The sequence below is a fragment of the Xyrauchen texanus genome, chromosome 1 (assembly GCF_025860055.1).
Source record: "Xyrauchen texanus isolate HMW12.3.18 chromosome 1, RBS_HiC_50CHRs, whole genome shotgun sequence".
NCBI lineage: Eukaryota > Metazoa > Chordata > Actinopteri > Cypriniformes > Catostomidae > Xyrauchen > Xyrauchen texanus.
Genome location: NC_068276.1, coordinates 21,724,311 through 21,750,001, shown reverse-complemented (window position 1 = coordinate 21,750,001; position 25,691 = coordinate 21,724,311). Strand labels below are relative to the sequence as shown.

At 42.2% G+C, this 25,691-nt stretch overlaps 1 protein-coding gene across 1 annotated transcript; it reads left to right on the top strand.

The window, feature by feature from the left end:
- Positions 1 to 12,784: 12,784 nt before the first annotated feature.
- Positions 12,785 to 24,902, top strand: nat8l (N-acetyltransferase 8-like). Its single transcript, XM_052144095.1, has 3 exons — positions 12,785 to 13,221; positions 15,159 to 15,323; positions 19,441 to 24,902. Exons 1-3 carry the CDS (start codon positions 12,903 to 12,905, stop codon positions 19,806 to 19,808), a joined length of 852 nt encoding a protein of 283 aa, XP_052000055.1. The 5' UTR covers positions 12,785 to 12,902; the 3' UTR covers positions 19,809 to 24,902.
- The last annotated feature ends 789 nt before the right edge of the window (positions 24,903 to 25,691 follow it).

Sequence of the window (25,691 nt, the reverse complement as noted above, 5' to 3'; positions counted from 1 at the left end):
CAAAATTTCAGTAGACATAAAAATAAATAAAACTCCTCCAGAAAAAATGACTTGTTAAAATTGCATGTGATTTAGGACCATTTTACAGCTTGATATAGTGCATGCCATTGAATTTAATTTATATATAGTGCATGCCATTGAAGAGATGGTAAGCCATATCCCTCACAGACTTGTTTTCATCCCTGTCAAAAATGAATAATGGTGTTGCTGTGAATAAGGTCTATTAACATCTTAGAGAAAACAAGATGCATGCTAAGTGTTATAATCAGTTCTGATACAGCTTCTCATTAACCCAGAACCCAAGTCTAAATCCTAAATATCTACAGTAGATCTAAAAAATTAACTCTGTTTTCTTGCCTTGCAAAAACTGGTATTTCTTTCATGAAATGCAAAATTTCAGTAGAAATAATTTTTTTGATATTATGGTTTTAGTTTGACATTGATGGAATAACTGAGTTGAAAATCACATTACACGTTTAGAAATCCCAACCTGAAATTCACGTACACAGTGTGACTCATACCTTTACATCAAGTCATACCACAATTCATTGAAATCTCTATCCCTCTATCTCTATTTTTTTTATAAAATGTTCTTTTTTTATTTTTTATTATTCTTATCTGAATTGTAACACTGACCTGGCACTCGCTTGCTCGCTCGCTCACTGACTTACTTTCTCCCAACAGATGCACAGCCCAAAACAACCCTCAGAGCAGGAGTGTCCAAACTACGGCCCACAGACCATATGTGGCCCACCACCTGCTCTTGTGATGAAGTGCCACACAAAAATAACAATGCGTTTGTTCTACGGGTGGTATAGTGTCCAATACTGCACTCGTTAAAATCCTCCAATACCAAGAACCATCTCCATGCCCAGCACATATAACTGCTAGAGCTACTGTTGTGCAAGCGGGGCAGACAAAGCAGATGTGCAAGTGTTTCAAACACACCTTCCCAAGATATTCCCTTTCATGTGAAGTGCTGGGACATTTTAATATTTGTACTGAAATATTTCATTTGGATGTTTTCAAAAGGAAAATGATTCACAGACTTCCCAGTGCTACTGTAGAGTGAGGACACACATGAGACTCAATACATTTGCTTGTGTGCTGTATTGCTGTCTGCTCCCTCAACATGCAGATGTGTGTCTGTATATGTAAGGGAGCACAATCACTTTGATCAAAATAAAATTGTATATGCAATGCAAGTAACAACATCAGAAACTGCTAAGCTCATGCCTCCTTGTGTAGCCGAGCCTGTGATAAGTGATTTGAGCCCACATTCAAACTGGTATATCAGCTTCAGTAAGAATTACATTCTTAGAACATTGGTTCTTGTAACACAGAGAAGAGTGCGGCCAAAGGTTATCAACCAAAATGTTGTACAGTAATTTCTTCATTTGCACGACAACTAAATTCACTAGCAATGTTAAATTAACTGGTAAAGACATGTAGAAGACATCAATCTTTATAAGTATGCTTCATAATAAAACATAATGACAATAAATAGCTAATGTACCTAATTTGAAGGACTTTTACATTAGATTACACACACCAATTCATGGATTACGAGATATATATATATATATATATATATATATATATATATATATATATATATATATATTACACAACCACACATCGTCCACCCTTCTCTGAATGGAGGATGACAAGCATACCAATTTTGAGGATAACTTAAAGACCACAAATATAGCTCAGCGAGTATTGAGGCTGACTATCACCACTGGAGTCACGAGTTCAAATCCAGGGTGTGCCGAGTGACTCCAGCCTGGTCTCCTAAGCAACCAAGTTGGCGCAGTTGCTAGGAAGGGTAGAGTCACATGAGGTATCCTCCTCGTGGTCGCTATAATGTGGTTCACTCTCGGTGCCACAGAGAATAGCGTGAAGCCATTTGTTGTAGGATTAATGTTAATGACCATAATGTTCCTAATAAAGTGCTCTGTGAGTGTAAATCTAACTGAAACATTTAGGAGCCGTTTGTAAATTTAACTTTGGAGCACAAAATTCCACGTCAATCAATGCTTTGTGGAGAATGACATTTAATACTAAATAAACATACTGTAAAGGGGTTCAATGGAAAGGTGGAGGCGAGAACCGGCTTGATTATATAAACAATATTTTAATTAATCTTAAAAGACCACAAACACACACATGACGGACATGTCTGTAAACTATCTCTCTCTCCTGCACAATCCTCCGCAGTCGGCCTTTATCCCTCTCGGAGGCTTGATTAGCCTGATAAGGGACCGGGTGTGTATGATCACGACCCGGCCCGCCCGCCGCCCTGCCACACAAACATATTTCAAATGATTGTACAGGTTAAGCTACATACCACACATCAAACACTCCTAACACGGTACCAAATGACAAGTTACTTTATAAAATGTAGGGATTCTAAGAATCAGAAATCCTACAACATCCATATATATGTACAGTGTATACTATATAAAGACAGTATATACATAAACACACACACACACACACACACACACACACACACATACATACATACATACATATATATATATATTCTTGTGGAAAGTCAGATGAAAACCTGTGATGACAGTTATTACTGTGAAAAAGACTAACTATTAAAGATAATCTTCTTGTGCCTATCAAAATCAAGGTTCCCTCTCGAGAGGTCTCTCCTATTGCGTAAGTAGCTGCACAGCATACAGCAATGAGCGAGGCAGCTCGGTCATTGGCTGTGCTGCGGCAACTTGCTCGAACCAATGACGGGGCGACTGAACGCGCATCCAATGGGCGCGCGCTTCGCGCTCGCGTGCTCAGAGCCCGCCAAGATGGGCGTGGCTAGGGCTATATATTAGGTGCCCCGTCATGAGAGTTCTTTAGATTTAATCTCCTTCAGCGAAGACCTTCTCTTCGCTGGATCCTCCGGATTGTTGGAGTCTTTTCGCCCGCCGTTGACAAGCCTACAGCAGGACTGCTAAGAGGACGCCGGCACCTTCAGCCGCCTTAGAAGCCTTCTGCTACGCCATCCGGCGCGCATCACTGATATCCTTTTTTACTTACAAGTGTTCGCCTCTGCGACGCTTTTGATTTAAGTAAAAGAGCAATTTTCGAGGCGTTGTTCCAAATGTCTTTAACCTGCACCTCGTGCAGAGGCCCTCTTCCTGACGGGGACCGTCACGTTATCTGCACTCGCTGCCTGGGACCTGACCACGCAGAAGCTGCTCTCATTCAGGGCGGATGCCCCGAATGTGACTCCCTGGGCCTCGCCGAGCTGCACGCTCGCTTTGCCGCCTTCGCCGCAAATGAGCCTGCTTCCACCGTGTTGCCGTCTCCTCCGTTCGAGCCGCGCAAGAAAAAGCGCCGCTCACAGAGGCTGCCAGAGCACGCGGAATTCAGTGACGTCACGCCGGGCCAGTCCCCGCGTGCTTCACCACTACCCAAGATCTCCCCGCCACCAGTCCATTTCACGCAGGCGGACCAGCACCCCTCCAACAGAGCGGTGGGTCTCGTCTCGTTCAGCGCGTCAGGGGACGACGGTGAAAAGGATGACAGCCTTTCTATTGATGCTGCATCCGACGACTGGCCGGGCTCGGCCTTCGACCCCGCGCCGTCGACATTAGCGGACACGAGCACCAGCATGGACTCTGAGATCGTCCGCATCCTGTCCAAAGCCATGGAAGACCTCGGGCTCGACTGGTCTTCTCCGGAAGAACCCGCCCGCAGCCGGCTGGACGAGTGGTTCCTGCAGGGGCGCGGCAGGCCTCTCGACAGAGACCCTCCCCTTTCTTCCCCGAAGTTCACGACGAACTCACAAAGTCGTGGAATGCCCTGCACTCTGCTCGCCTGAAGCCTTCTTTCTCTTCCTCGCTCTCCTCGGTGGACGGCACGAGAGAAAGAGGCTATGAGGGAACCCCGCCCCTCGAGGAGGCTGTGGCCAACCATCTGTGCCCACCCTCCACCGCTGGATGGAAAGCCAAAGCTTCTCATCCCTCGAAGCCCTGCCGATCTACCTCAGCTCTCGCCGGCCGCGCATACGCCGCCGCCGGCCAAGCTGCGTCAGCGCTTCATTCCATGGCTGTTCTACAATTTTATCAGGCCAAACTTCTCTGCACCATGGACGAGTTGGGACCTGAACCTGAGGCTTTCAAGGACCTGCGCAGCGCCACTGACGTAGCCCTGCGAGCCACAAAAGCCACCGCCCAATCCATCGGCCGGGCCATGGCTAACCTGACTGTCCTTGAGCGCCATCTGTGGCTGACGCTAACAGAGATGAAGGACGCGGATAAGGCGCCATTCCTTGACGCGCCTATCGCTCCAAGCAGCCTGTTCGGACCGGCGGTAAAAGAATTTGCTGAACGCTTCACTGAAGCTCGGAAGGATTCGCAGGCTATGCGTCACTTCCTGCCCAAGCGCTCCAGCTCGTCTCAGAGCCGCCAGAGACCGCCTCAGCAGCAGCAGCGAGCCAGGGCGGCGCCTCCCGTCTCCCAGCCAAAGAGCAGACCTGAAACGGACGCTCGACGCCGCTCGCATTCCGCTAACTGAAGGAAGCCGCCTGAGCATCGGGGTCCTCGGGCCAAGATCGTGCTGAACCCGGAGCCTCGTAAGTCTTCCTAGCAGTAGGAAGAAAAAGAGAGAGTGCGTGTCTCGCAAAAGCCGGACCACTCTCTCTAAAACGTGTGAAACATTACCCAGTCCCCTTACAGGCAGCTGGAAATGTCTGTACAGCAGTCAATGGGCCAGTCACAGACCTCGCTTACCTGCAATCAAACGCCGTTTTAAAGGCAACACACAGAAATCACAAAAAGAGTCATTTTCTGCCTGTGTCACTAAGGGGTCACGTGTCCACACTAAAGTGCGCATTCCCACGTATCAATACTGTCCAAACAGTGCCGAATACTTCCCCAGCTCCAGCTGGACGCACCATATATGTAGATCGTGTGCCTATTGTCATGTATGCACCACTACAAGCAAGCACTGTTCCCACAGTTATAAACACTTCCCCAGTAAAAGCGGGAAATACTATAAAGGTAGCGCGCGTGCCTGCTGTCCTGCATGCACCCCTACACACAAACACTGTATGCATAGCCAAAAACCCCCGCCGCGAGCGGAGGCTTTATGAAAGTGGCGCGCGTGCCTACTACGGTATATGCACCCCCACCCATAAGCACTGCCCATACAGTTTCAAACAGTTCTCTGTCTCATGCCGCAAGCATCACAGATGCGACGCGCGAGCCAAGAAACTCCCCGCTAAGAGCGGGAAGCTTTATGAAAGTGGCGCGTGTGCCTATTACAATGTATGCACCCTCACCCGTAAACACTGTCGATACAGTTTCAAACATTTCTCTGTCTCATGCCGCAAGCATCACGGATGCGACGCGCGAGCCAAGAAACTCCCCGCTAAGAGCGGGAAGCTTTATGACAGTGGCGCGCGTGCCTATTACGATGTATGCACCCCCACCCGAAAACAATGTCCATACAGTTTCAAACATTTCTCCAGCTCATGCTGCGAGCATTTCGGAGATAGCGCACGTGCCTGTAATCTCACACGCACCCCTGCACTCGGCACTCAACAAGGCTGCTCAGCGCGCGCCCGCGCCTCTGACAGCTGTAAGCTCAGTGTTAGCACAAGACAATTTGCCGGTGGGGCCCATACGTCACTGCGACACGCCCCCAGCCAGCATTCAGCCCATATCTGTGCGAGCAAAAGCCTGGGAAAAAATCCCTGACATGCCGAAATGGGTTTTGAACATAATAAAACACGGTTACTCGCTTCAATTCGCTCGCAGACCACCCCGCTTTTCAGCGGTGGTCAAGACGAAAGTGAGGAGAGATGTGTCACATGTTCTACGCATCGAGGTGCTCAAACTAATAGAGAAGGGCGCTATAGAAACTGTTCCTCCCTCTATGAGCGAGGCAGGTTTTTACAGCCGCTATTTTCTCGTCCCGAAAAAGGACGGTGGCCTCCGCCCCATCCTAGATCTCAGACATCTGAACAAAGCTTTAATGATTCGCTCGTTCAGAATGTTAACGACCAAACATATCCTCACGCAAGTTCGCCCCGGGGATTGGTTTCTATTAGTGGATTTGAAAGACGCTTACTTTCACATTCCAATAGCGCCTCATCACAGGCCTTTTCTGAGATTCGCTTTCGAGGGACAGTCATACCAGTACACAGTACTACCATTCGGCCTATCATTGGCCCCCCCCGTACATTCACGAAATGTATGGACGCAGCACTTTCCCCCCTGAGACAGCGGGGAGTGTGAATACTGAATTACCTCGACGATTGGCTAATCATAGCACAATCAGAGAGTCAGTTAACGACGCACAAATCTTGGATTATCAGCCATCTAGAATGCCTGGGTCTGAGAATCAGTTTTGCAAAGAGCGTGCTATCCCCCAGCCAGAATATCTCCTTTCTGGGAATAGTGCTAGACTCAGTGCAGATGACGGCGCGCCTCTCATCAGAGCGCGCGCTCTCTATTCGACGCCTTGCAACATCATTCAGACCGGGCGCGCGCGCCCCCATCAAAAGATTTCAAAGGATGCTCGGTCTCATGGCCTCGGCATCAGCTGTACTCCAGCTAGGATTGTTGCACATGCGTCCTCTCCAACGCTGGCTCAAGAGCCGTGTCCCCACTCACGCGTGGTGCTCGGGCCACTTTTTAATCAGAGCAAATCACGGCTGTATAAAAGCCCTGACGCCCTGGAAAGCCGTCGACTGGTATCGAACCGGCGTGAGTCTGGGCGTGAACACACGGAGAAAAATGATCACGACAGATGCCTCCAAAATAGGATGGGGGGCCCTTTACGAGGGCAGGCCTGTCTCCGGCTTTTGGTCAAACCCGGAAAAGCGCCTACATATAAACTGTCTGGAAATGAAAGCGGTCGCCTTGGCTCTCAGAGCCCTGCTTCCGTACCTGAAAAACGAACACGTCCTGGTCCGAACGGACAACATGATGGTAGTATCGTATATAAATCGCCAGGGTGGACTCAGGTCCAGCTCCCTGCACTCTATGGCCAGGGAGCTCATCTCATGGTCACAGCACCACTTGCGCTCGCTGAGAGCAGCGCATGTGCCAGGCGTCCTGAACCAGGGAGCGGACATGCTGTCCAGAGACAAGGTTCTCCCAGGAGAATGGTCTCTCCACCCCTGACGGTTCAGTGGTTATGGCAAACCTTTGGCAAGGCGGAGGTCGACCTCTTCGCCTCCAGGGAAAATGCGCACTGCCCCTTTTCTTCTCAAAGAGCACGGATGCGCTCGCCCAAGTCTGGCCGAGCCGCCCCTTGTATGCTTTTCCCCGATCGCGATGCTACCTCAGGTCATCAGTCGGATCAGGGAAGTGAAATGTGCAGTGCTCCTGGTAGCCCCTCTCTGGAAAAACCAGACGTGGTTTCCAGAACTGATGCAGATGATGCAATCTGCCCCATGGCCGATTCCACTGAGGCTAGACCTCCTCAGGCAGGCCAACGGGATGATTCTTCATCCCCGCCCGATCTGTGGGCCCTCCATGCATGGCCCCTCAACGGGTTCCCGAGAACCTCCCCAGTGGAGTTTTGAGAACCATCACGGAGGCGCGAGCGCCCTCTACGAGACGCTTATATGCCCAAAAGTGGAAAGTGTTCAGTGACTGGTGTGATACCAAGAGCTTGAACCCCAAATCGTGCGAGATACCAAGTGTACTCGCCTTTTTGCAAGAGCTGCTGGAGGCGGGCCGCACACCCTCCACGCTCAAAGTCTATGTGGCTGCCATAGCGGCGTCACACAATCCTGATAAAGGACGTTTATTAGGGAAAAACGACCTAATCATTCGTTTCCTAAGAGGTGCTAGGAGGATGAACCCCCTCGCTGCCGATCTGGGACCTGGCCACGGTCCTGGACGCACTCAAGAGTGCCCTGTTCGAACCTCTCCGAACCGTGCACCTTAAACAGCTCTCGCTCAAAACTGCGCTCTTGCTGGCGCTCGCCTCAGTCAAGAGAGTGGGCGACCTGCACGCGCTGTCATCAAGTGCTGCTTGCCTGGAATTTGGACCTAACGACTGCAGAGTTGTCCTTAGGCCAAAGCACGGGTATATTCCTAAAGTGCTCTCCACACCCTTCAGAGTACAGGTGATATCTCTGGCAGCGCTATCGTCCCCAGTGGACGAAAGCGACGCTAATTTACTCTGCCCGGTCAGGGCGCTCAGAGTATATTTGGAACGTTCTGCCCCGTTCAGACAGACGGAAAAATTATTTGTATGCTTTGGCGGCCGCACTAAAGGTCTCGCAGTTTCAAAGCAAAGAATATTGCGCTGGATAGTGGATGCTATAGCGCTGGCTTATGAAGCCAAGGGCCTTCAATGCCCCTTAGGCGTCAGAGGTCACTCTACGAGGAGCATGGCCTCCTCGTGGGCGTGGTCGAGTGGGATACCCATTGAAGATATTTGTGCGGCGGCAGGCTGGGCCTCGCCTTCGACATTTATCAGGTTTTATAACCTACAGGTCCCCTCATTGCATTCCAACATTCTATCAGCCTGACTGTAGAATGGACTGGAGTATGTATATGCTGAGCATTATCTCCTCCCTTATAGGTCCGTCTCTGACTGACTTAGAGGATTTTTTATGCATATCAATACATAGAAAAATCAGTACAAGTTATGTGCTTGTGTTTTTACAATGAGCGCCCCACCATGGACCTCCTTGGGGCAAAGGCGCTCTGTATTTTCCCATTATATAGCTCGCCGTTGGTCGGCTTGTTGGATAATCACTTTGCTTTAAGGCTCAGGCATCCGCCTCTGGCTTTATAGAGCTGAAGTCAGCACGCACGGCGTTTTGCATGGTGTTCCCATAGCGTAAGCTACTTACGCAATAGGAGAGACCTCTCGAGAGGGAACGACTCGGTTACTAACGTAACCTCGGTTCCCTGAGAGGAGGGAACGAGTATTGCGTAAGCTGCCGTGCTTGTGCTTGGTCAGTTCGCTTCAGTCAATTGAACCTAAAGAACTCTCATGACAGGGCTCTAATATATAGCCCTAGCCACGCCCATCTTGGCGGGCTCTGAGCGCTGAGCGCGCAGCTGCCATTGGTCGCTGCGTTCAGAGTCGCCCGTCATTGGTTCGAGCAAGTTGCCGCAGCACAGCCAATGACCGAGCTGCCTCGCTCATTGCTGTATGCTGTGCAGCTGCAATGCGTTTTACATAAAGACTTCAATATTTCTCGAGAAACAGAGTTTTCCCATAGCGTAAGCTACTTACGCAATACTCGTTCCCTCCTCTCAGGGAACCGAAGTTACGTTAGTAACCGAGTCGTTTTGCAGATTCTAGTTATCCCACCGCAAAATTAAACATAAGCCAGATACTTCTATAAACAACCACCATGTCATAGCGGCACACATAATGCCAAGTCTTAAAGCCCTTGAGCTACTGTACTTTACATTAAACTGTGACTCTTTTCTGTTTGAAGCCAAGTTGAGCAATGCTCATTCTACAGTACTTAAAGTACATCACGGGGTATAATTCACAGACACACTGCTACATACCATGTCAATTCAAGCTTGATCACAAACACATACACGTGCACAAATGCACGCACACACCCATTCATGGGGAGACCTGGTCTCAGTTTACCCTCAGCCCATTTAACAATCACTGGGACCACAGCAGCAATAGATTAGCTCATGCGTAAATGATAGCACTCTACTTTGTGTTAATTCAAACTCCTACTATTACTAATGCAGGCAATTACACACAATCATTACAACTTTATAATGAAGTATGTTAAATAAATGAGTTCAGGGTAGTTAAAAGTTAGTGTGACTTATTAAGACACAAATTACAAAATAAAACTTTTTTAGAAAATGCAAGTGTACTATTTCTGATTGACCGGGAGCTAAATAGGTTTCATTTGACCCTTGCTGTGAGACAAGCCGATGGAGAGCACTGGAAGCGAATGGAGCTCCTGTTATAATGAATGGCTCTATACACTGCAAGCGTTCAGGGGTGTAGATAGCTCGGGACTTTTGGGGCTATATAAAAAAATGCACATTGCTTATCATTTCAAAGCAGTACAGATCCTATTTGCTACTGAAATATGATAAGATATGACTGTACGGATCTTTGCTGGGAAAGAAATGTACAGAATGATTATCGTGTTCATTTCAAAATACTCAGATATTAGAGCTGGAGCCGTCCAGATACACCAACTGAGCTTAAAGACAACTGACCTCAGCTCCAGTGAGTCTCAGACTTGCTAATGGTTGCTTATTATCTAAGAAAATTCTTTAGTGTGTCTCTTAGGATCTTACATAGTCTGTGTGGTGGTACCCCGAGTAAGTTCTACACTAAATAAAGAGTACACCTAAAAAATGTGCTTCATGTGACAAAAGACCTGGATATACTAAAGTCAAGAATAGTATTTATCGTCACTGAATCAACCAACAAAGCTCATTTTAAGGGTTAAATCAGGTAGAAATAGCAGGTTATCGTTTTTTTTATAGTGTATATTAGAATAAGAGGAACAAAAATTGGTGAGATACAAAATGATCTGCAGTGATTAGTGAGTGTCAGGGAAACCAATACCCCACACACTTGCCACTCACAAACAGGATCGTGCTAGTGAGCATGGTTTCTGAGCTTCCACTCAAGGGCTCCCAAATGGAACACACACTGGGCAGATTTTGTCAGGCTGCATGACATTTGGGGTCGCCACTTCCCTCTGGACTGCTGAGGTCAGAGGTCAAGTTAGAAGACAATAAGAACAATGGAAGGAGAGACAAGCCACATAGCTTCATTCAAAAGGAGCCAATGATTATACCACATTGTATTGGTCATCCGTGTGGGTTGGTTTGTATAAGGGAAGCTGTGTTGAATTCTAGCATGTTGTTGGACACTAATTTCTAATTAAAGCAGACAGATGTAACCATCTGGACATTCCTGGTCATTCACTATACTTCATTAAATAGATTGTTACATTTATAAAGATGGTATACAGCACTAATACTTCGAAAACTCGAAACAGGTGCTGACTCATGCCTTCAACCAGATTCAAAAAAGCACTTTTTTTAAATCTACCATTTAACCATTTAGCAGTAAAACATTTTTCAGATTGTAAAAAGGTGATCCCTGAAAATTGAGGTAAGTGAGATGAATTGCAGTATATTATATGGGGTTTCCAATATATTTCCATTATTTTCCCATAAACAGCAAATGTACAGATTATGTCAGTCAATGTCAGGTGTTTGTGACAACTGGATACAGAATCAATTTGATTAAGACTAATGTTTGTAATGAATCATTTAGACAGAATTCTGGACCGTTTAGACTAAATCATTGAAAAGAACCTACTTGAAAAAATAATTCACAGACAAATGGCTTGAGAGCAAGTTTTACTCTAAAATATTTCATTGACTGGCTATAGAGCAGAGAAACACTTAAAAATATATTATGATATTATATTATATTCACTATAGACTTTTGAAATTGTTTTCATTTCCATGACTTTTCCATCCATTTAAAATTCCCTGATATTTCAAGGTTTTCCATGACTTTGGGAACCCTGATTTTATGACATCATTTTTGAAAGTGCAGACTTGCACACAAGAACACAGTGTTCTTACAGTATTCTGCGTCTGCATGCCCTCAACTGTAAATGATTATAGTTCATGCTTAATCTTATACCTATAAAATATCAATGAATCCTATATACCTGAATGTCAAATCTTCAAACTGACATAATCCGTACATTTGCTGTTTATTTGAAGATATGAAAGGGAAGAGGAGGAAGTTCTGCATTCGCGCGCATGCCCTGCTGGCACCAGTATCCTGCTCGCGTGCACCGCAGATGAAGATGCTGATGCTGAGTACAAGACCGACTCTTTCACACAAGCCGCAACGCTCGCGCCTTTAGCCTTAAGTTGTTAAGAAACACAGGGTTTGAATTGGACTCAGTGCATATATACCTGCACATGCATTCAGAGGAAAGGCTACTCTTCTCGTCAGTGAGGGGAGGGGAGGGGATTGGAGAGAAGGGGGTGGGAGGGGGCGATCCAGTCTAAACTAGTTCTGTACACTACGATTGGAATGAGACCTTTTTCAATCGAAGCGATTTCTTTTCTTCAGAACGCATCAGATCCGTCACTGCACATTTACAACTCCACGGTACCGCAATGCAGCAAATGACCTGCACGGTGTACTGATTTTTAAGCGTGTGATAGAGTTAAAAAAACAAACAAACAAATGAATAAAATAAAACATGCACCCCGTGTTGTACTGAAAGGGTCCGAATGAGGGGGTCACAAGAGTGTTTTGGATGAACTTAAACCCTAAAGCGCATCAGAGGTGTCACTCACACTATAAACTACCGGTGGAAGAGATTAAAGCCCCGTCATCCAAACATACAGTAAAATGTGTCTGAAAGACTGAGATATGGACACCGACGTTGCGCAGCATCATCTCATAAGGAGAAAGATATTGTCGTCTGATGGTGTTGCTGAGAGTGCAATCGCGCGCTGGGTTCATGGTGATACCTCACGTGTTACAAGGCGCATCATATAAAGCCACCGGGTGCCCCGCATCCGACCCCCACCCCGCAAAACATGTGCGGAATTTCGCCGGTGCACAGACGGGGCCAAAACATACTTTAATTTAAAGACACGTCAGGGTGTTTCTGTACTTTCACCTCCCACCCGTCATATGGCTCGGCCCTCCATCCAATCAGCGAGATGAGGAAAACACCCACTCCCAGAATCCGAATGCGGGTTTGGCGCAATATAAATACCACTTGTGATACACCGGCAAATCTCGGTCGTGAGGGAGCTCAGGGTTGCAGCATCAGTTGTACATCAATTCTTTTCTTTCCATAGCAAAAAAATAGAACATCATCCATATTTTTCAGTTATTTTCTTCCCAGTTTAAGTTCACTTCAGGCCAGTTGCATGCATTGTTCGTCTGCCAAAATGGTTTGCGAAACTAAAATCGTTGCAGACGAACATGATGCCATACCTGGGACCAAAAAAGATTCAATCATCGTTTCCTCCTCGCAAATGTGGACGTCTACTTCGCCTTCTCCCAGTGCGCACGAGAGCAAGGAGGACGAGAAACGGAACCGGGTTTTTATTCGCGAGTTTGAACATTCTGACCGTGAAGAGGTGCGACGGATCTTCAACGAGGGAATCATGGAGCGCATTCCCAATTCGGCATTTCGGGGTCTAAAACAGCAAACGCGAACGCAGTTTATCTATGCGTTTCTGACAGGTAGGTTGCAAAACTCGTGGTGTGTGGTGATGGTGATGATGATGATGAGCGTAACGGCTTCCCCTTTCTTTCCGTTGCACATCACATCATTGCGCATTTGGAGACCGGCTTTGAACCGTCATAGAAGGTTATAGGGAGCAATTCTGTTCAAATGAAAGAAACAGTACCAATATGGCCAACAGAAGCGCCCAATTACGCCAAACTATGAAATTAACAGTTGTTTCAGCACATGCAATCATTGTATTGTTTCATTATAAAACACCACTGAATATCAGATTACAATGCACAAAGACAGCAGCAAATGAAAGCACTGCTGTGCGCGCGCTCTGAATAAATGAATCCCGCGCGAGTGCTCACATTTAAAAATGTATTATATTCTTAACTAATTATAGTTATAACTACAGGCCATTATAATTATTTATTTATTTTTTTACTTTAAATTTACATTGAATATTAGGCTAGTTTACGCCACACAAATACAATAAATGAGAGGTTTTAAAGTTGTCCATAAACTTCCACGATTTACTACAGTCGTTTACAGATAACACCACATACGGTTAGCCTAGTACACATCAACTGTTCTTCTGTGAAATCAGATAAATCAACAATATAGGCTAGGTTGATGTGCAGTTTTCTTTAGAGGAAGCACGTCTCTGTGTTGACAGTAAACGGTGCGCATCGTGGTGCAGCGGAGTGTGTGGGTAATGCATGACGTGAAACATGCAAAGTGGAGCAGAAGTCAATGGCTGTGTCCGAAATCGTTCAGTCTTTCACTATTGCCTATATAGTAAATGGCAGTGAATGAACTCGGACGCTGACGTAAACAACCTCACATATGAACTTTTAAAATACTTGGGCCTTACTAGTTATTCTTATTAAATAATATATTAATACAATAAATATTCATTGTTTTTGCCAACTTTAAAAATATATGTTATTATAAAGAGTAAAAATATTTTTGTCAAATGTACAATCTATTGTTTGTATTTGTTATACTTTAGTATCTTTAAACTCCAATACAAGCTGGGTATCCTTTTCGGGAGCATCGTCCCCTCATCCGAACAAATTATCCTAACCTACATGTTATAACCGAATATTTAAATCATCCACAGAATTATCATTTCCACTGTGTGCAGTCTCCTGAGATAAAATATTATTATAATATTATTTAGTAAATAAAGAATTCTTCAGCTTAATGGCAAAATTCTGTATACATATAAATAAAGAGTTTATTTTAAAATGTATCTGTTTGTTTTGCCTCTCTATTTGTTATTATGATATTTTAATCAAGTAATGATTTGTCAAAAAGTAATTTACAACATTCAGCATGAAATAAAATATTGCAGGAGTGAAGGAAGCAGTAAACTCCCAGCTCGTAAGTCTTCCCTGTGGTGGATTGTGGGAAATTAACCGTACATCAAATGTACACTCGAAATTAGAGTGCATTGTGGGTAAGAATGTGTGAACAAAAGTAGGGAACCAGTGGCTCACTCAGAATTCAGACACTCCTACAAAATGGTGGACACCCGAAATAGTGTACTATATAGTGGATAGGGGCGGTTTCAGACACAGTGTACTCAAGTGGCCACACTTGTGTCAATAGTGCACACACACACACATAGTTCTGAAGACCCTATTATTGTGCCCTCCCTTGCCCATCCATTTCAAGCAAGCAGCACAAAAGTATAATAAGTATAATACTTTGGAAACTGAAGAATTTTTTTTTTCTTTCCAGGATATACTGTTCAATGAGTTTCCATATATGTTACTTTGTTTTCCATACTTTTATCTCACTGCCCTGATAGATTGGGGTCTTTTCCCCTCAAATTCCTAATGTGAATGCATTTAATGTCTGTATGTCTCTCCTCTGCCAAAAATCAAACATTTGATTCTCTTTTCTGACAGGTGTCCTTTATTTTTTTTCCATTTCTCCATAGTAATGTGCTATGTTATGTCCAAATCGTACACACTGACCTTCTGCACACCCTTTATTCTCATGGGTGCACGTTATTACTACAGCAGAAAAGTCATACTCAACTACCTGGACTGCGCTCTGCACACTGATATGGCTGACATTGAGGCATATTACATGAGACCCACAGGTAAAGGCTAACTTCTTTCATTACCGCACACATGCACACGCACGCACCCACAGTATCCATTTAATGTTTGTCTGGGGACTTTAGGATATTGCAGAAGTGAAACACAAAAATTTATAGACATAAACTATGTATAAATATGACTATGCCACACAGCACATTAAGACTCTGTATCATCTTACTGAATGTAGTTCAATGTATGATCTTCCCACAATAGCAGCCTCCTCAGTCAGACATTTATACCTCTAGAACAAACCCTTTCAGGATCACACTTTAGTAGTCCACGATGGGTTTAATGGCTGATGTGCAGCTTTAATGCTGAAGACTCATAAAATATGCAGTGATTCACTCAGCTCTGCTCTTCAGGATAACTGTTTGGAGTCATGTGTCTCTACTGATTGCATACCGGAAAAATTGCTGTAAACTCGGAATGACAGACATAATCTTTAATTTCGACCCCCCCACCCCCAATAAAAAACAACTTTTCACATGCCCTTCTTTTATGCACAAAAAACAACAACAACAACAAAAAAAAAACAGCATTTTTAATGCTCTTGAGAACCAAAGTTTGCTAAAGAATGTGTATGTGGTTCACATTTTTGATTGATAACTTTGGCCTGATAATATATGAGCACTACTTGAAATAATCCATTGCAATTACAACCTCAATTAGTCATGCCTGGATGGAACAATTTTTAACAGAAACATGAAATGTTGCGTTTGTGACACTTAAACATTTTTTCTGTATTTTTACATTTTCCAAAAAACATTGTTTAGCATGTTAAACTATTTGAATTATGGGGACACTAGAAATGTCTTAATAAACCACATTTATAGAATAATACCCTTGCAATAATTACCAGTTCGTAACCTAAAAACATTTCTTTGTAAACCACCCCAACCCGCTCACTCCCCCCACCCACCCACACACACACACACACACACACACCCACACCCACACCCACACCCACGTTTCAACAATCTTGCTCGATCTGACTGATCAATATTCTAATCTCCCCTGGTGTGTGTGCGTGCTTATGTATCAGTATGTATAAAAGAAATTGCCACCTCTGTAACTATAGACCAGTTGCCCACTCGTGCCATGTGAAGCCTGTCAGATATTAAGCGTTTGTGTTACAGGATTTTATGAAGCAAGTTGGAGTCAGTCATACGTGGCCTTGAAAATCACTGTGAGTGACACAAAATTACACATTTGGGGGTAATTATTACTGATTAATTACTGGAAATACAAAAGCATGCCAAATCAGTAGTGCAAAGTAGTGTGTAACTTCTAGCAAGGGCTTAATATAGACTTTGCAGCTAAAATAAATCCGCAGCACTGTATGACTGTTAATCAAACAGAAATTATGATCCTTATAGTCGTATTTTTGTTAACAAGTGCGCAACATCTTGTTCCAGGCAGTTTCTGCATGTACAGACCTTTTATTTAGAGGCCCTGCTTTTAGTGAAAGAGAGGATTGAAAATTCAGCGTCAGGAAATGGGGGAAGGTGTGAATCAGAGTCCTGTTGTGAGCATGTATGGTAGTTCTGTTTAGTGGCAAAATGCAGACAAAGGATTCACCCAAGGGATTTTCTCTCTTGCTATGCTAATGTGACATCCTGCATCTCTGAGGAGGGAATGGTACAAGAATATGTGGGTTATCATTCACGGCAGGCTAGATGTTTCCTGAAGGCACTGAACGTCTGTTCTGACTGGCTGTTATCCTTACAGAGGTGGATTCTCTTTCAAATGAGATAAAGATGAGTAATACCCTGTAACAATCTAATTTGGGAATAAATAGGCCTGTTTTGAAATGTCTGAAAATACAAGTACATACAGACCTGATTATTCTCCCTTTTAGTCATGAAAGGGAACATAAAACAATATTTAGAACGGATATAACTTCCTGAAAATTCATCAGGAAATAATGCAGGGCGGGCTTGATTTTATACATTGAAATTTGATTGGATTATGAAAAGTAAGTGTTCTCTATTATTGGCTAATTTGATTTCCCCCCGCCTGCACAGAATTGGTTACACAAGCAGAAATGTAAAATTGTTTCAGAGGCAGAGAGTGTATTATTACACGGTGATACTGTATGTTTATAAATAGGAGCTATTTCTGAAACTAGGGTGTGGGAGTTTATAAATCAGGAGACATCTCTATAGGTTGTAAATGAGAACGTGGACCAGCAAGAGCTTTCACAGCGTTTTGGCTGAATTAGAAAGCAGTTATCAGGCAATGTGCGTGTGTGTGCAGCAGTAAAACGAATGGGTGTACAGCAGGACGTTCAGTCCCACAGTGATTAATAGTACTCCTCAGCCCTAGAGCTAATGGAGTCATGACACACATACCTAGAGGGAATCAGTGTGTGATATGCAAAATGTAGCAACATGGCACAAAGACTAAATGACATCCACTAAGCTAGTCTTTACATAGATGTTGAACAGCAGTTAGAAAACACGCACGCACACACTCACACACACACAGTTGTGTTTCCATGTTTTATGGGGACTTTCCATAGATATAATGGTTTTTATACTGTACAAACTTTATATTATATCCCCTAAACCTAACCCTACCCCTAAACCTAACCCTCACAGAAAACTATCTGCATTTTTACATTTTCAAAAAACATAATTTAGTATGATTTATAAGCTGTTTTCCTCATGGGGACCGACAAAATGTCCCCACAAGGTCAAAAATGTCAGGTTTTACTATCCTTATGGGGACATTTGGTCCCCACAAAGTGATAAACACACACACACACACACACACACACACACACTCACACTCACACTCACACTCTCTCACACACACACACACACACACACACACACACACACACACACACACACACACACACACACACACACACACACACACACACACACACACACACACACACACACACTTTAATGCTCAAGTACATTAGTTTAACAATAGAGTTAATCATAATGACATGTGTAGGAAAAGTTAATAGCACACCCAATGTTATAAATATATATTTTTCTACTCTTCTTGCCAGAAAATGCTAAACACCAATTGTTGGATTCAGTGAAATATAAAAGATAACATCCATTCACTCATATATGTTAAGAAATACATTTGCCTGACCACATACTTGTTTTGCCCAATGTTGCATTTATTTCTTGCTATTTATAACTCAATATGTAAATTAGCTCTACAGGACAGAGCTGAGTCTGACAAGGCATTACTGAATATAAATTGTATAATAGAAATAGCGTAATCTGTGCTCCTCTCTAAATTAACCTACAAATGACAGTTGTTTTACCCATCAGAATTAATCCAGTAATTTAACTTAATCCAGTAATTCCCAAAACAATTACCAGAGTTCTGGGCATTACAGTAAAGTCATGAGTGGTGATGCAATCTGCACATAAACGTGTGATAAATCATTAGGCCAGTTGTTGGACTAAAAACAATGATGATGCACGTTTCATGTCTAACAAAGTATTTTATGAAAGCAACAAATTACATTAAATATGTCAGGAAAATTACAGTGAAAATGTTTCCCATGATTATATTCTTGGACATTTAGTTCATGCATTTCTGGCAGTTGTCTCAGAACTAGCATTCTGACATGAATGATCCATAAACACAAATTGCTAATGTGCTGAAAAGTGGTTTCACATTTCAAAACATCCACAAGCTATTTGTAGCTGCGCTCACACTTATTATTTCTATGTCTCTCCAGGCGAAGATAACTTTATCAGGACATACAAAAATTATCAGGCTTCTTATGTGGGAAAATGTCAACAAAACACATTTGATACACAAACTTATATTTGGAAAGAGATTGATTCTGATGAACCGTTTCAGTCCAATAGACTCATAAGTGTGTAGGTCTGGCTGTTGCTTCTTGAATAACCTCTCCATTTCTTACTCTGCCATATATTTCAGTGAGGCTTATTCAGAGAACACTGAATCATTAGCTTGCTTTATAATATTAGATAAGTAGATTTCAATTAGTCTAGAACTGAACGCTAGATTCTTAAAAATAAGCATGACTCTTAAGCTTTTCATCAAAATATTTAGTTCATAAAGTTTACTCAGCAGACCAATCTGAATAATATTTTTTTGTTTTGATTCTGACAGGCTCTTGTTTCTGGGTGGCAGTTTTGCAAGGCCAGGTGGTGGGCATCGTGGCAGCGCAAGGGCGAGAAGATGACAACACAGTTGAACTCCGTCGCATGTCTGTGGACTCTCGATTCCGCGGTAAAGGCATCGCCAAGGCTCTTGGTCGACGTGTTTTAGAGTTTGCCATGTTAAACAACTACTCTTCCGTGGTTCTGGGAACGACTGCAGTCAAGATGGCCGCCCACAAGCTGTACGAGTCATTGGGTTTCCGGCGAGTCGGAGAGACTGAGAACTACATGCTCCCAGGGATGACCCGTTCACCGCTGGAGAGGCTCTTCTTCCAGATCCGCTACAGCCGGTACAGATTACAGCTTCACGAAGAGTGAGAGACAAAGTTAACTTGAGCGCGCAAGATATAAATGAAGCCGCCGTCAACGACCCTGAACCTTCCACTGACCCGGTCCTCTTGTTCTACCAATTTATTTGTATTGTTTTTGGATCTGTTCCTACAACTTTCATTTTTATTCATTCTTATTTAGATTCTTATTTGTATAGTTATGTTTAGCATTTTATGCCTTTGATTACTAGAAGTTTCTGCTCTTAGTCTTTCTTTTCATAGTCATCTTGCCACCTTAAAAGGCCGTAAACAATTGAATAGCTCCAACGATTTTGTGTTGTTTTTTTTTACAGTGACAAATATCCGCGCTAAAAAAATTCTGCCTCTGACCCTTTTCCAAGCCATCATAAGGGCCGATCAACAGAGTAGCACAGACCAATCTAAAATCTCATGAAGCAGTGGACGTAGGGACTGGAGGGATGAAGGTAGTACATTTTGATCCACCTTTTCTGATGCTACCGTCCTCTGTCTGGTGGAATCAAACAGTCCATTAAATTGTAACTTTAAGTCTGAAGCACAGCATGCCTTTTATAAACTTTGTGTATCTGGCAAACAAAAAAGAGAGCTCAAAAATCTGGTGAGCATGATAAAGCCAGTGGTTTATATCCCAAAGCTCCTACAGTAGTGTTGATTGAGTAGGTTCCCAGGGTTAAGCCACATTAAAAATAGTTCAAAAACCACTTAAAAGAATTTAAGTTTTTTCATGTAAAAGAAAAATCTTTATCTACACTTTTGGCTGACATTAATGTTACAGTCAGTGAAATCTAAGTTTACAGATTTAATTAATTGTTCAAATCTAAATTCATTTGAAATACACACCTTTCATATACTGTGAAAATCTGAATTAGTATATTCATCGTGGAACTAATTTGAGCACATATCCATTTGTGTAATGATTTAATGAAGCTTTAATAACAATTTGATTGAACTTTTATAAACTTTGTGGATAATTTAAGCCTTCAGGTTTGGGAGACAATAGAATTTACTCCAAAATTTCTGAATTGTAGTCATGCTTCCCCATCTGATATGGCTTCTTCATTGCAATATCTGAAGTCTGACTATTAAAAATGTAGAAAAACAAATGCAATCAAATATGAATCCAATATATGACAGCAATATGATGATGGAATGTAAATTAAATGGAGCACAAATCTAAATTTGGATAAATATAACAAAATGGACTGTACAAGTACACAATATATAAGGCTTTAAATTCTGCACTAATTAATGTATATGTATAATGTTTGAATACCTATTAACACCCATAATCTCTCTCCGTCTCCATTGTCCTATCACAGTACCAGCAGAGGGAGAGATACAAACCACAATGAGCCTCATCTGTGATATACTGTTGTATAAATTTAAGCAATTTAATATGATTAAAATACATAGAAGTAACATGTAGTGCAAAAAAACAAAAAACAAAAAAAAACATAAACCTCGCCAGTTTTCCTTGACTGCAACCCTGGGCCAGACCCCTCCCTCCCTTACGTCCCCACCCTTCTGCCCCATTCCCATATCTGCATGTGCCACTGAGTCTTGTTGCCCTGCCTTTTTCCATTCAAGCTTGTACTATTCCCATACTTCCCTCTGTGATGTCACAGTAGCAGTGTGGAAATAGGAATGTAAGATGGGCGGGGTCAGCCAAATACTAAGACTACCCTCCAGCTTGCTGCATCAATGACATCACAGCTGCCTATAGTTGAATGCAAGAGCAATGCAAATGTGTGGCATGCCTCTGTACCTGGTTTGTGCATACAGTGCCTGCCATGGAAAAGAAGTAAACTATACTTAAAATATGTAAAACAAGCTTCTTTCTTTAACTGAACATATTACAAACTTGTGTGTTTCATTGTTCAAAGAACTTGTTGTTGCATGAAATGTCTTTGAATGAAAAATGAGCAAGAAAATTATATCGTTCACATGGCAAGTCATACTTTTTCTTCGTTTTCTTTATTTTTACATTCTTAGGCTGATTGTCTTTTTTTTAGGATATTGTATTTTTTTAACTTAAGAAGGCCTTGATTTAACTGAATGCACTGTTTTGATTACATGTGAGCCGATCAGTTTGGTGATGCTTCTCAATGTAATTGTGAAGACGTCCCTACTAGAAAGCAATTCACTTTGAAACAACTATGCCAGTTACGAGTGCCAGTCAAATTACACATAGCATTCTCCTGTCTCCCTTAAAAAATGTCTTCTTATTTAATGGCCAGTTAAGCTGTATTGAAATGCACTGACATCCTAAGAGGAAGGATCAGGGGGATACATTCTTGTGAAAAGCCTAGTACTTTTTTGTGAGACACTACAAAAAAAAAAAAACAACAACTATATACTAATATATATATATATATAGTATAAACATATTTTGTATTATACACCCCTATCAGGATTCCCTCATATACAAGCTCTATTCAACACTTGAGATCAATTTATTCCTAGTTAGTATTGAATCAACACTAACAGAAATGTTTGTATCTCATTGTTCTGAATGGGATTATCCATAGTGTAGGCAGATGTGAATGTACATGGCAATCAGCAATGAAGTAACGTTTTGAAGATCCAGATTTGAACGGTGTTGGACATATTTGGCATATTTTGCCATGAGTGTTACTATTCTTCTATACACTGTACTGCACATTGACTTCAAAATCCTTATGTTATTATTCTGAATGCAGTTAGCATGGGATTTGGGATTACGAGTATAAGGTGCATGTATTGTTGCCAAACTAAAGACAGCCTTACTGTAATGCTAACATTGCAAGCATGTGCAAGAACACCATGATCACTACTTGTATTTAACTAATCTGTTGACCAGTCCCTGATCATGCAACTAGTATTGCACATGCTAAAACATTTGCACATGCTGAAGGCTTAATTAAACTGGATGTATGTATACAGTTAGTGTAATATGATTAAGTGATTAAGAAGTTTTAAAGGTCACAAGCTATTGACTGGCTGATGAATTTCTCTGAAAGTTGGAGTAATTTTGAGTAGTCGTTTGACAGGGGCATACCCAAATGTCAAAAAAAGAAAAGAAGAAGAAAGAAAAAGCCACAGAACTATAGGGCCTTATTTATATACAGTATATATTTAGTGTGTTAGAAGAAGCATTATTGATGATGTGAAAAGGCATTCAGATTGACCTTGGTAAACTGCATGAAACGATGTAGGCTACAAGAGAATGTTTCACTTGACAGAAGATTCGGATGTCAGGGAGATCCACAATGGTAGACGACCTTGTTTCATCACTGTCACCCTTTAGGTGATATAAGGAACAAGCTAATAAACCAAAGTGTGGAGCTGCTCCCTCCCCCGTTCATTTGTTCTGGCTGAAAGCACTCCCTTAATTGTGACTTCAGGTGCCAAGTATGTAGAGGCACTTGTAGCACAAATGTACTATTATTTTATTTTATTGGTTAATTTTTAAGTGATCTCTTATTACAAAGAGTTTGTCTAACATGCTTATGTATGATCCACTATAATGCATCATTATAACTATTTTTAAAGGTTGAATTTGCCAAAGTTGGCATGTTTGCTGTATTTTGTTCTTTTACAATTTGACTTTGGGATGTACAGTTATGGCCACAACTCCATATTTGTAGGATTAATTTGAAAATGAAGCCCATGTGCCATTTAATTAAGCAATAACACAAAGACATATGAACATTATCAAAATGATAAATTGCTGAATTCATGTTCAATCCCTCATACTTCACTGGTGACATTTACTAAGATGTTGATAGTATTGGCACAGCAACATTGCCACAGGCCTGAGAAGATGTGAATGTGATAATTTTGTATTATTTTATATTTTAGTGTTTCTACTTACAAATGTTTACTTGTAAGAGGAATTCTTCAGTTTACAGTTGATTATTATTGTGTCGTACTGATGCCACAGAAATAAGTGAAAACTTGTGATGTCAAGGGACTCTGAAAGTTGTGCCTAGCTCTGAATATGATTGGTCAGTTTCAAATATCCAAAGTCTCCTGATTCACTGAGAACAAACAACTCTAAAACAATCTGCTCCTGTTGCATTTATCACAACAGAAAGGTCAACACTACACAAAAGTGGTGCGACACACACAGGTTAACATTAATCAAGCTTTTATGATTTTTCTTGAAGACAAAAAGAATGAGCCTTTTATTAACATTTTAATGGGTAAGGTTGTAAAGTGTAATGTACTGTAAATAGCATTTGGGGACATTTTATGATAATTTTCTAATATAAACTATATTAATATAAGTACCGTACTTATTATAAGATGTGTTCAAAATAGAAAACTGTGTACTATGGAAACAACTGGAAACTGAGACATAATTCTAATCTATACAATCACAACTTTCAGAGTCCCGGCCATCCTCTCAGCACTGAACTTACTAATGGCTCTTAGAAGCATTGCAAACCTCAAGTGGGTTACTAATTATTGTAAATTCCTTCTAGTTTACATGTAAATCCCTGGAAATACTTTGGAAATGTATGGCACTTATGAGGTACCTTCAGAAGTTATGTAATACTTATTTTATTTGTTCAAGATAAACTCATGTTTACGGTTTCTGGTGCAAGTTGGCATTTGTGCCAATCATGTCAGTGAGCTGAATACATTTCATTTATTGGCTGCCTGTAACTATGGAAACATGGCCACACAAAGCACAGCAGGGAAATGATATGCAGCCAGACGCGGGGTGGGGTGGGGTCAGTTGCCACACGTTGGGGTGGGTCTACTGTTGGGTGGAAATGGTATGACAATGAGGATGTAGGGCTGGGTAGTGGAGAATAGTGTTTGGAAGGAAAGAGGGGGTTTGGGGGATTTGGCATGGCGAATCTGACCTTGCTTTACTTGTTTGGTCCCAGTTATCACCTGGTTCACTTTGAGTTCAAAAACATTGTACTGCCTTTGACTCTTCAGACATTCTTTTGGATATATATTTTTTTAAAGTTGCTGTTTACTTTGCCACCTTCCTTTACTTTTAATTTTCTTAACACACAGGAACTTTGTAAAGATGTAAAGAAAAGTTTTCCTGATTTATGAAAGAAAAGGATGTACATACTGAATAAATTAAAAGAATGATGCATAAAGCTTGTACAAATTTGTCTGGACAAATTTTGAAAGCAACAACAACAACAACACACACACGTGCAACATTTTGTGATGGGATAATTATTCCAAATAAAGCATTAATTATTGGCTTGGTGAGAACAAACAGACATGACCTGGCAGGGAAAAAATGGCATGCTAATGCCTATGCTCAATGCCAGCCCATTAACTGGCTTTCAGGGATACCATGATGTTCAGAGGAGTTACAGCCATCTGTGCAGTTTCAACCTCTGATAAAACAGCAACAAGCACAGCAACTGTGGAATGTTTTTCAAGGATGTCTGTTTGTATTAAGAGGGGGCATTGATAGGGGGAATATAAGATCTGATGCCACAGACATACAACATAAAACTGGGTCAGTGTGATTAGCAGAGATAGAACTGTCCACACACACACACACACACACACACACACACACACACACACACACACACACACACACACACACACACCAAAGAAAGGGCAGTGAGCTGCTGCCACAAAAGCATCGAAGTGATGATGAATCAGAAGAGATAAGATTAGAAGGTTTAAAATGGAGCGAGTGAGACTCTTACTAAATGAGGATTGAGTTTATTAACATTCATCAGGAGACAGATGTTCCATCACAGTAGCTGAGAGACAGATAGTAGCACCATCAGCTCACCAAGCCAAGAATACATCTGAAATTAAGCTCAACCCTATAACAAGCATCTGAGGCCTACACTGAATCATATTTATGCATTTATTTAATAAATGGCAACAAAAGTGGAAAGATAGAATTTACAGTGAATGG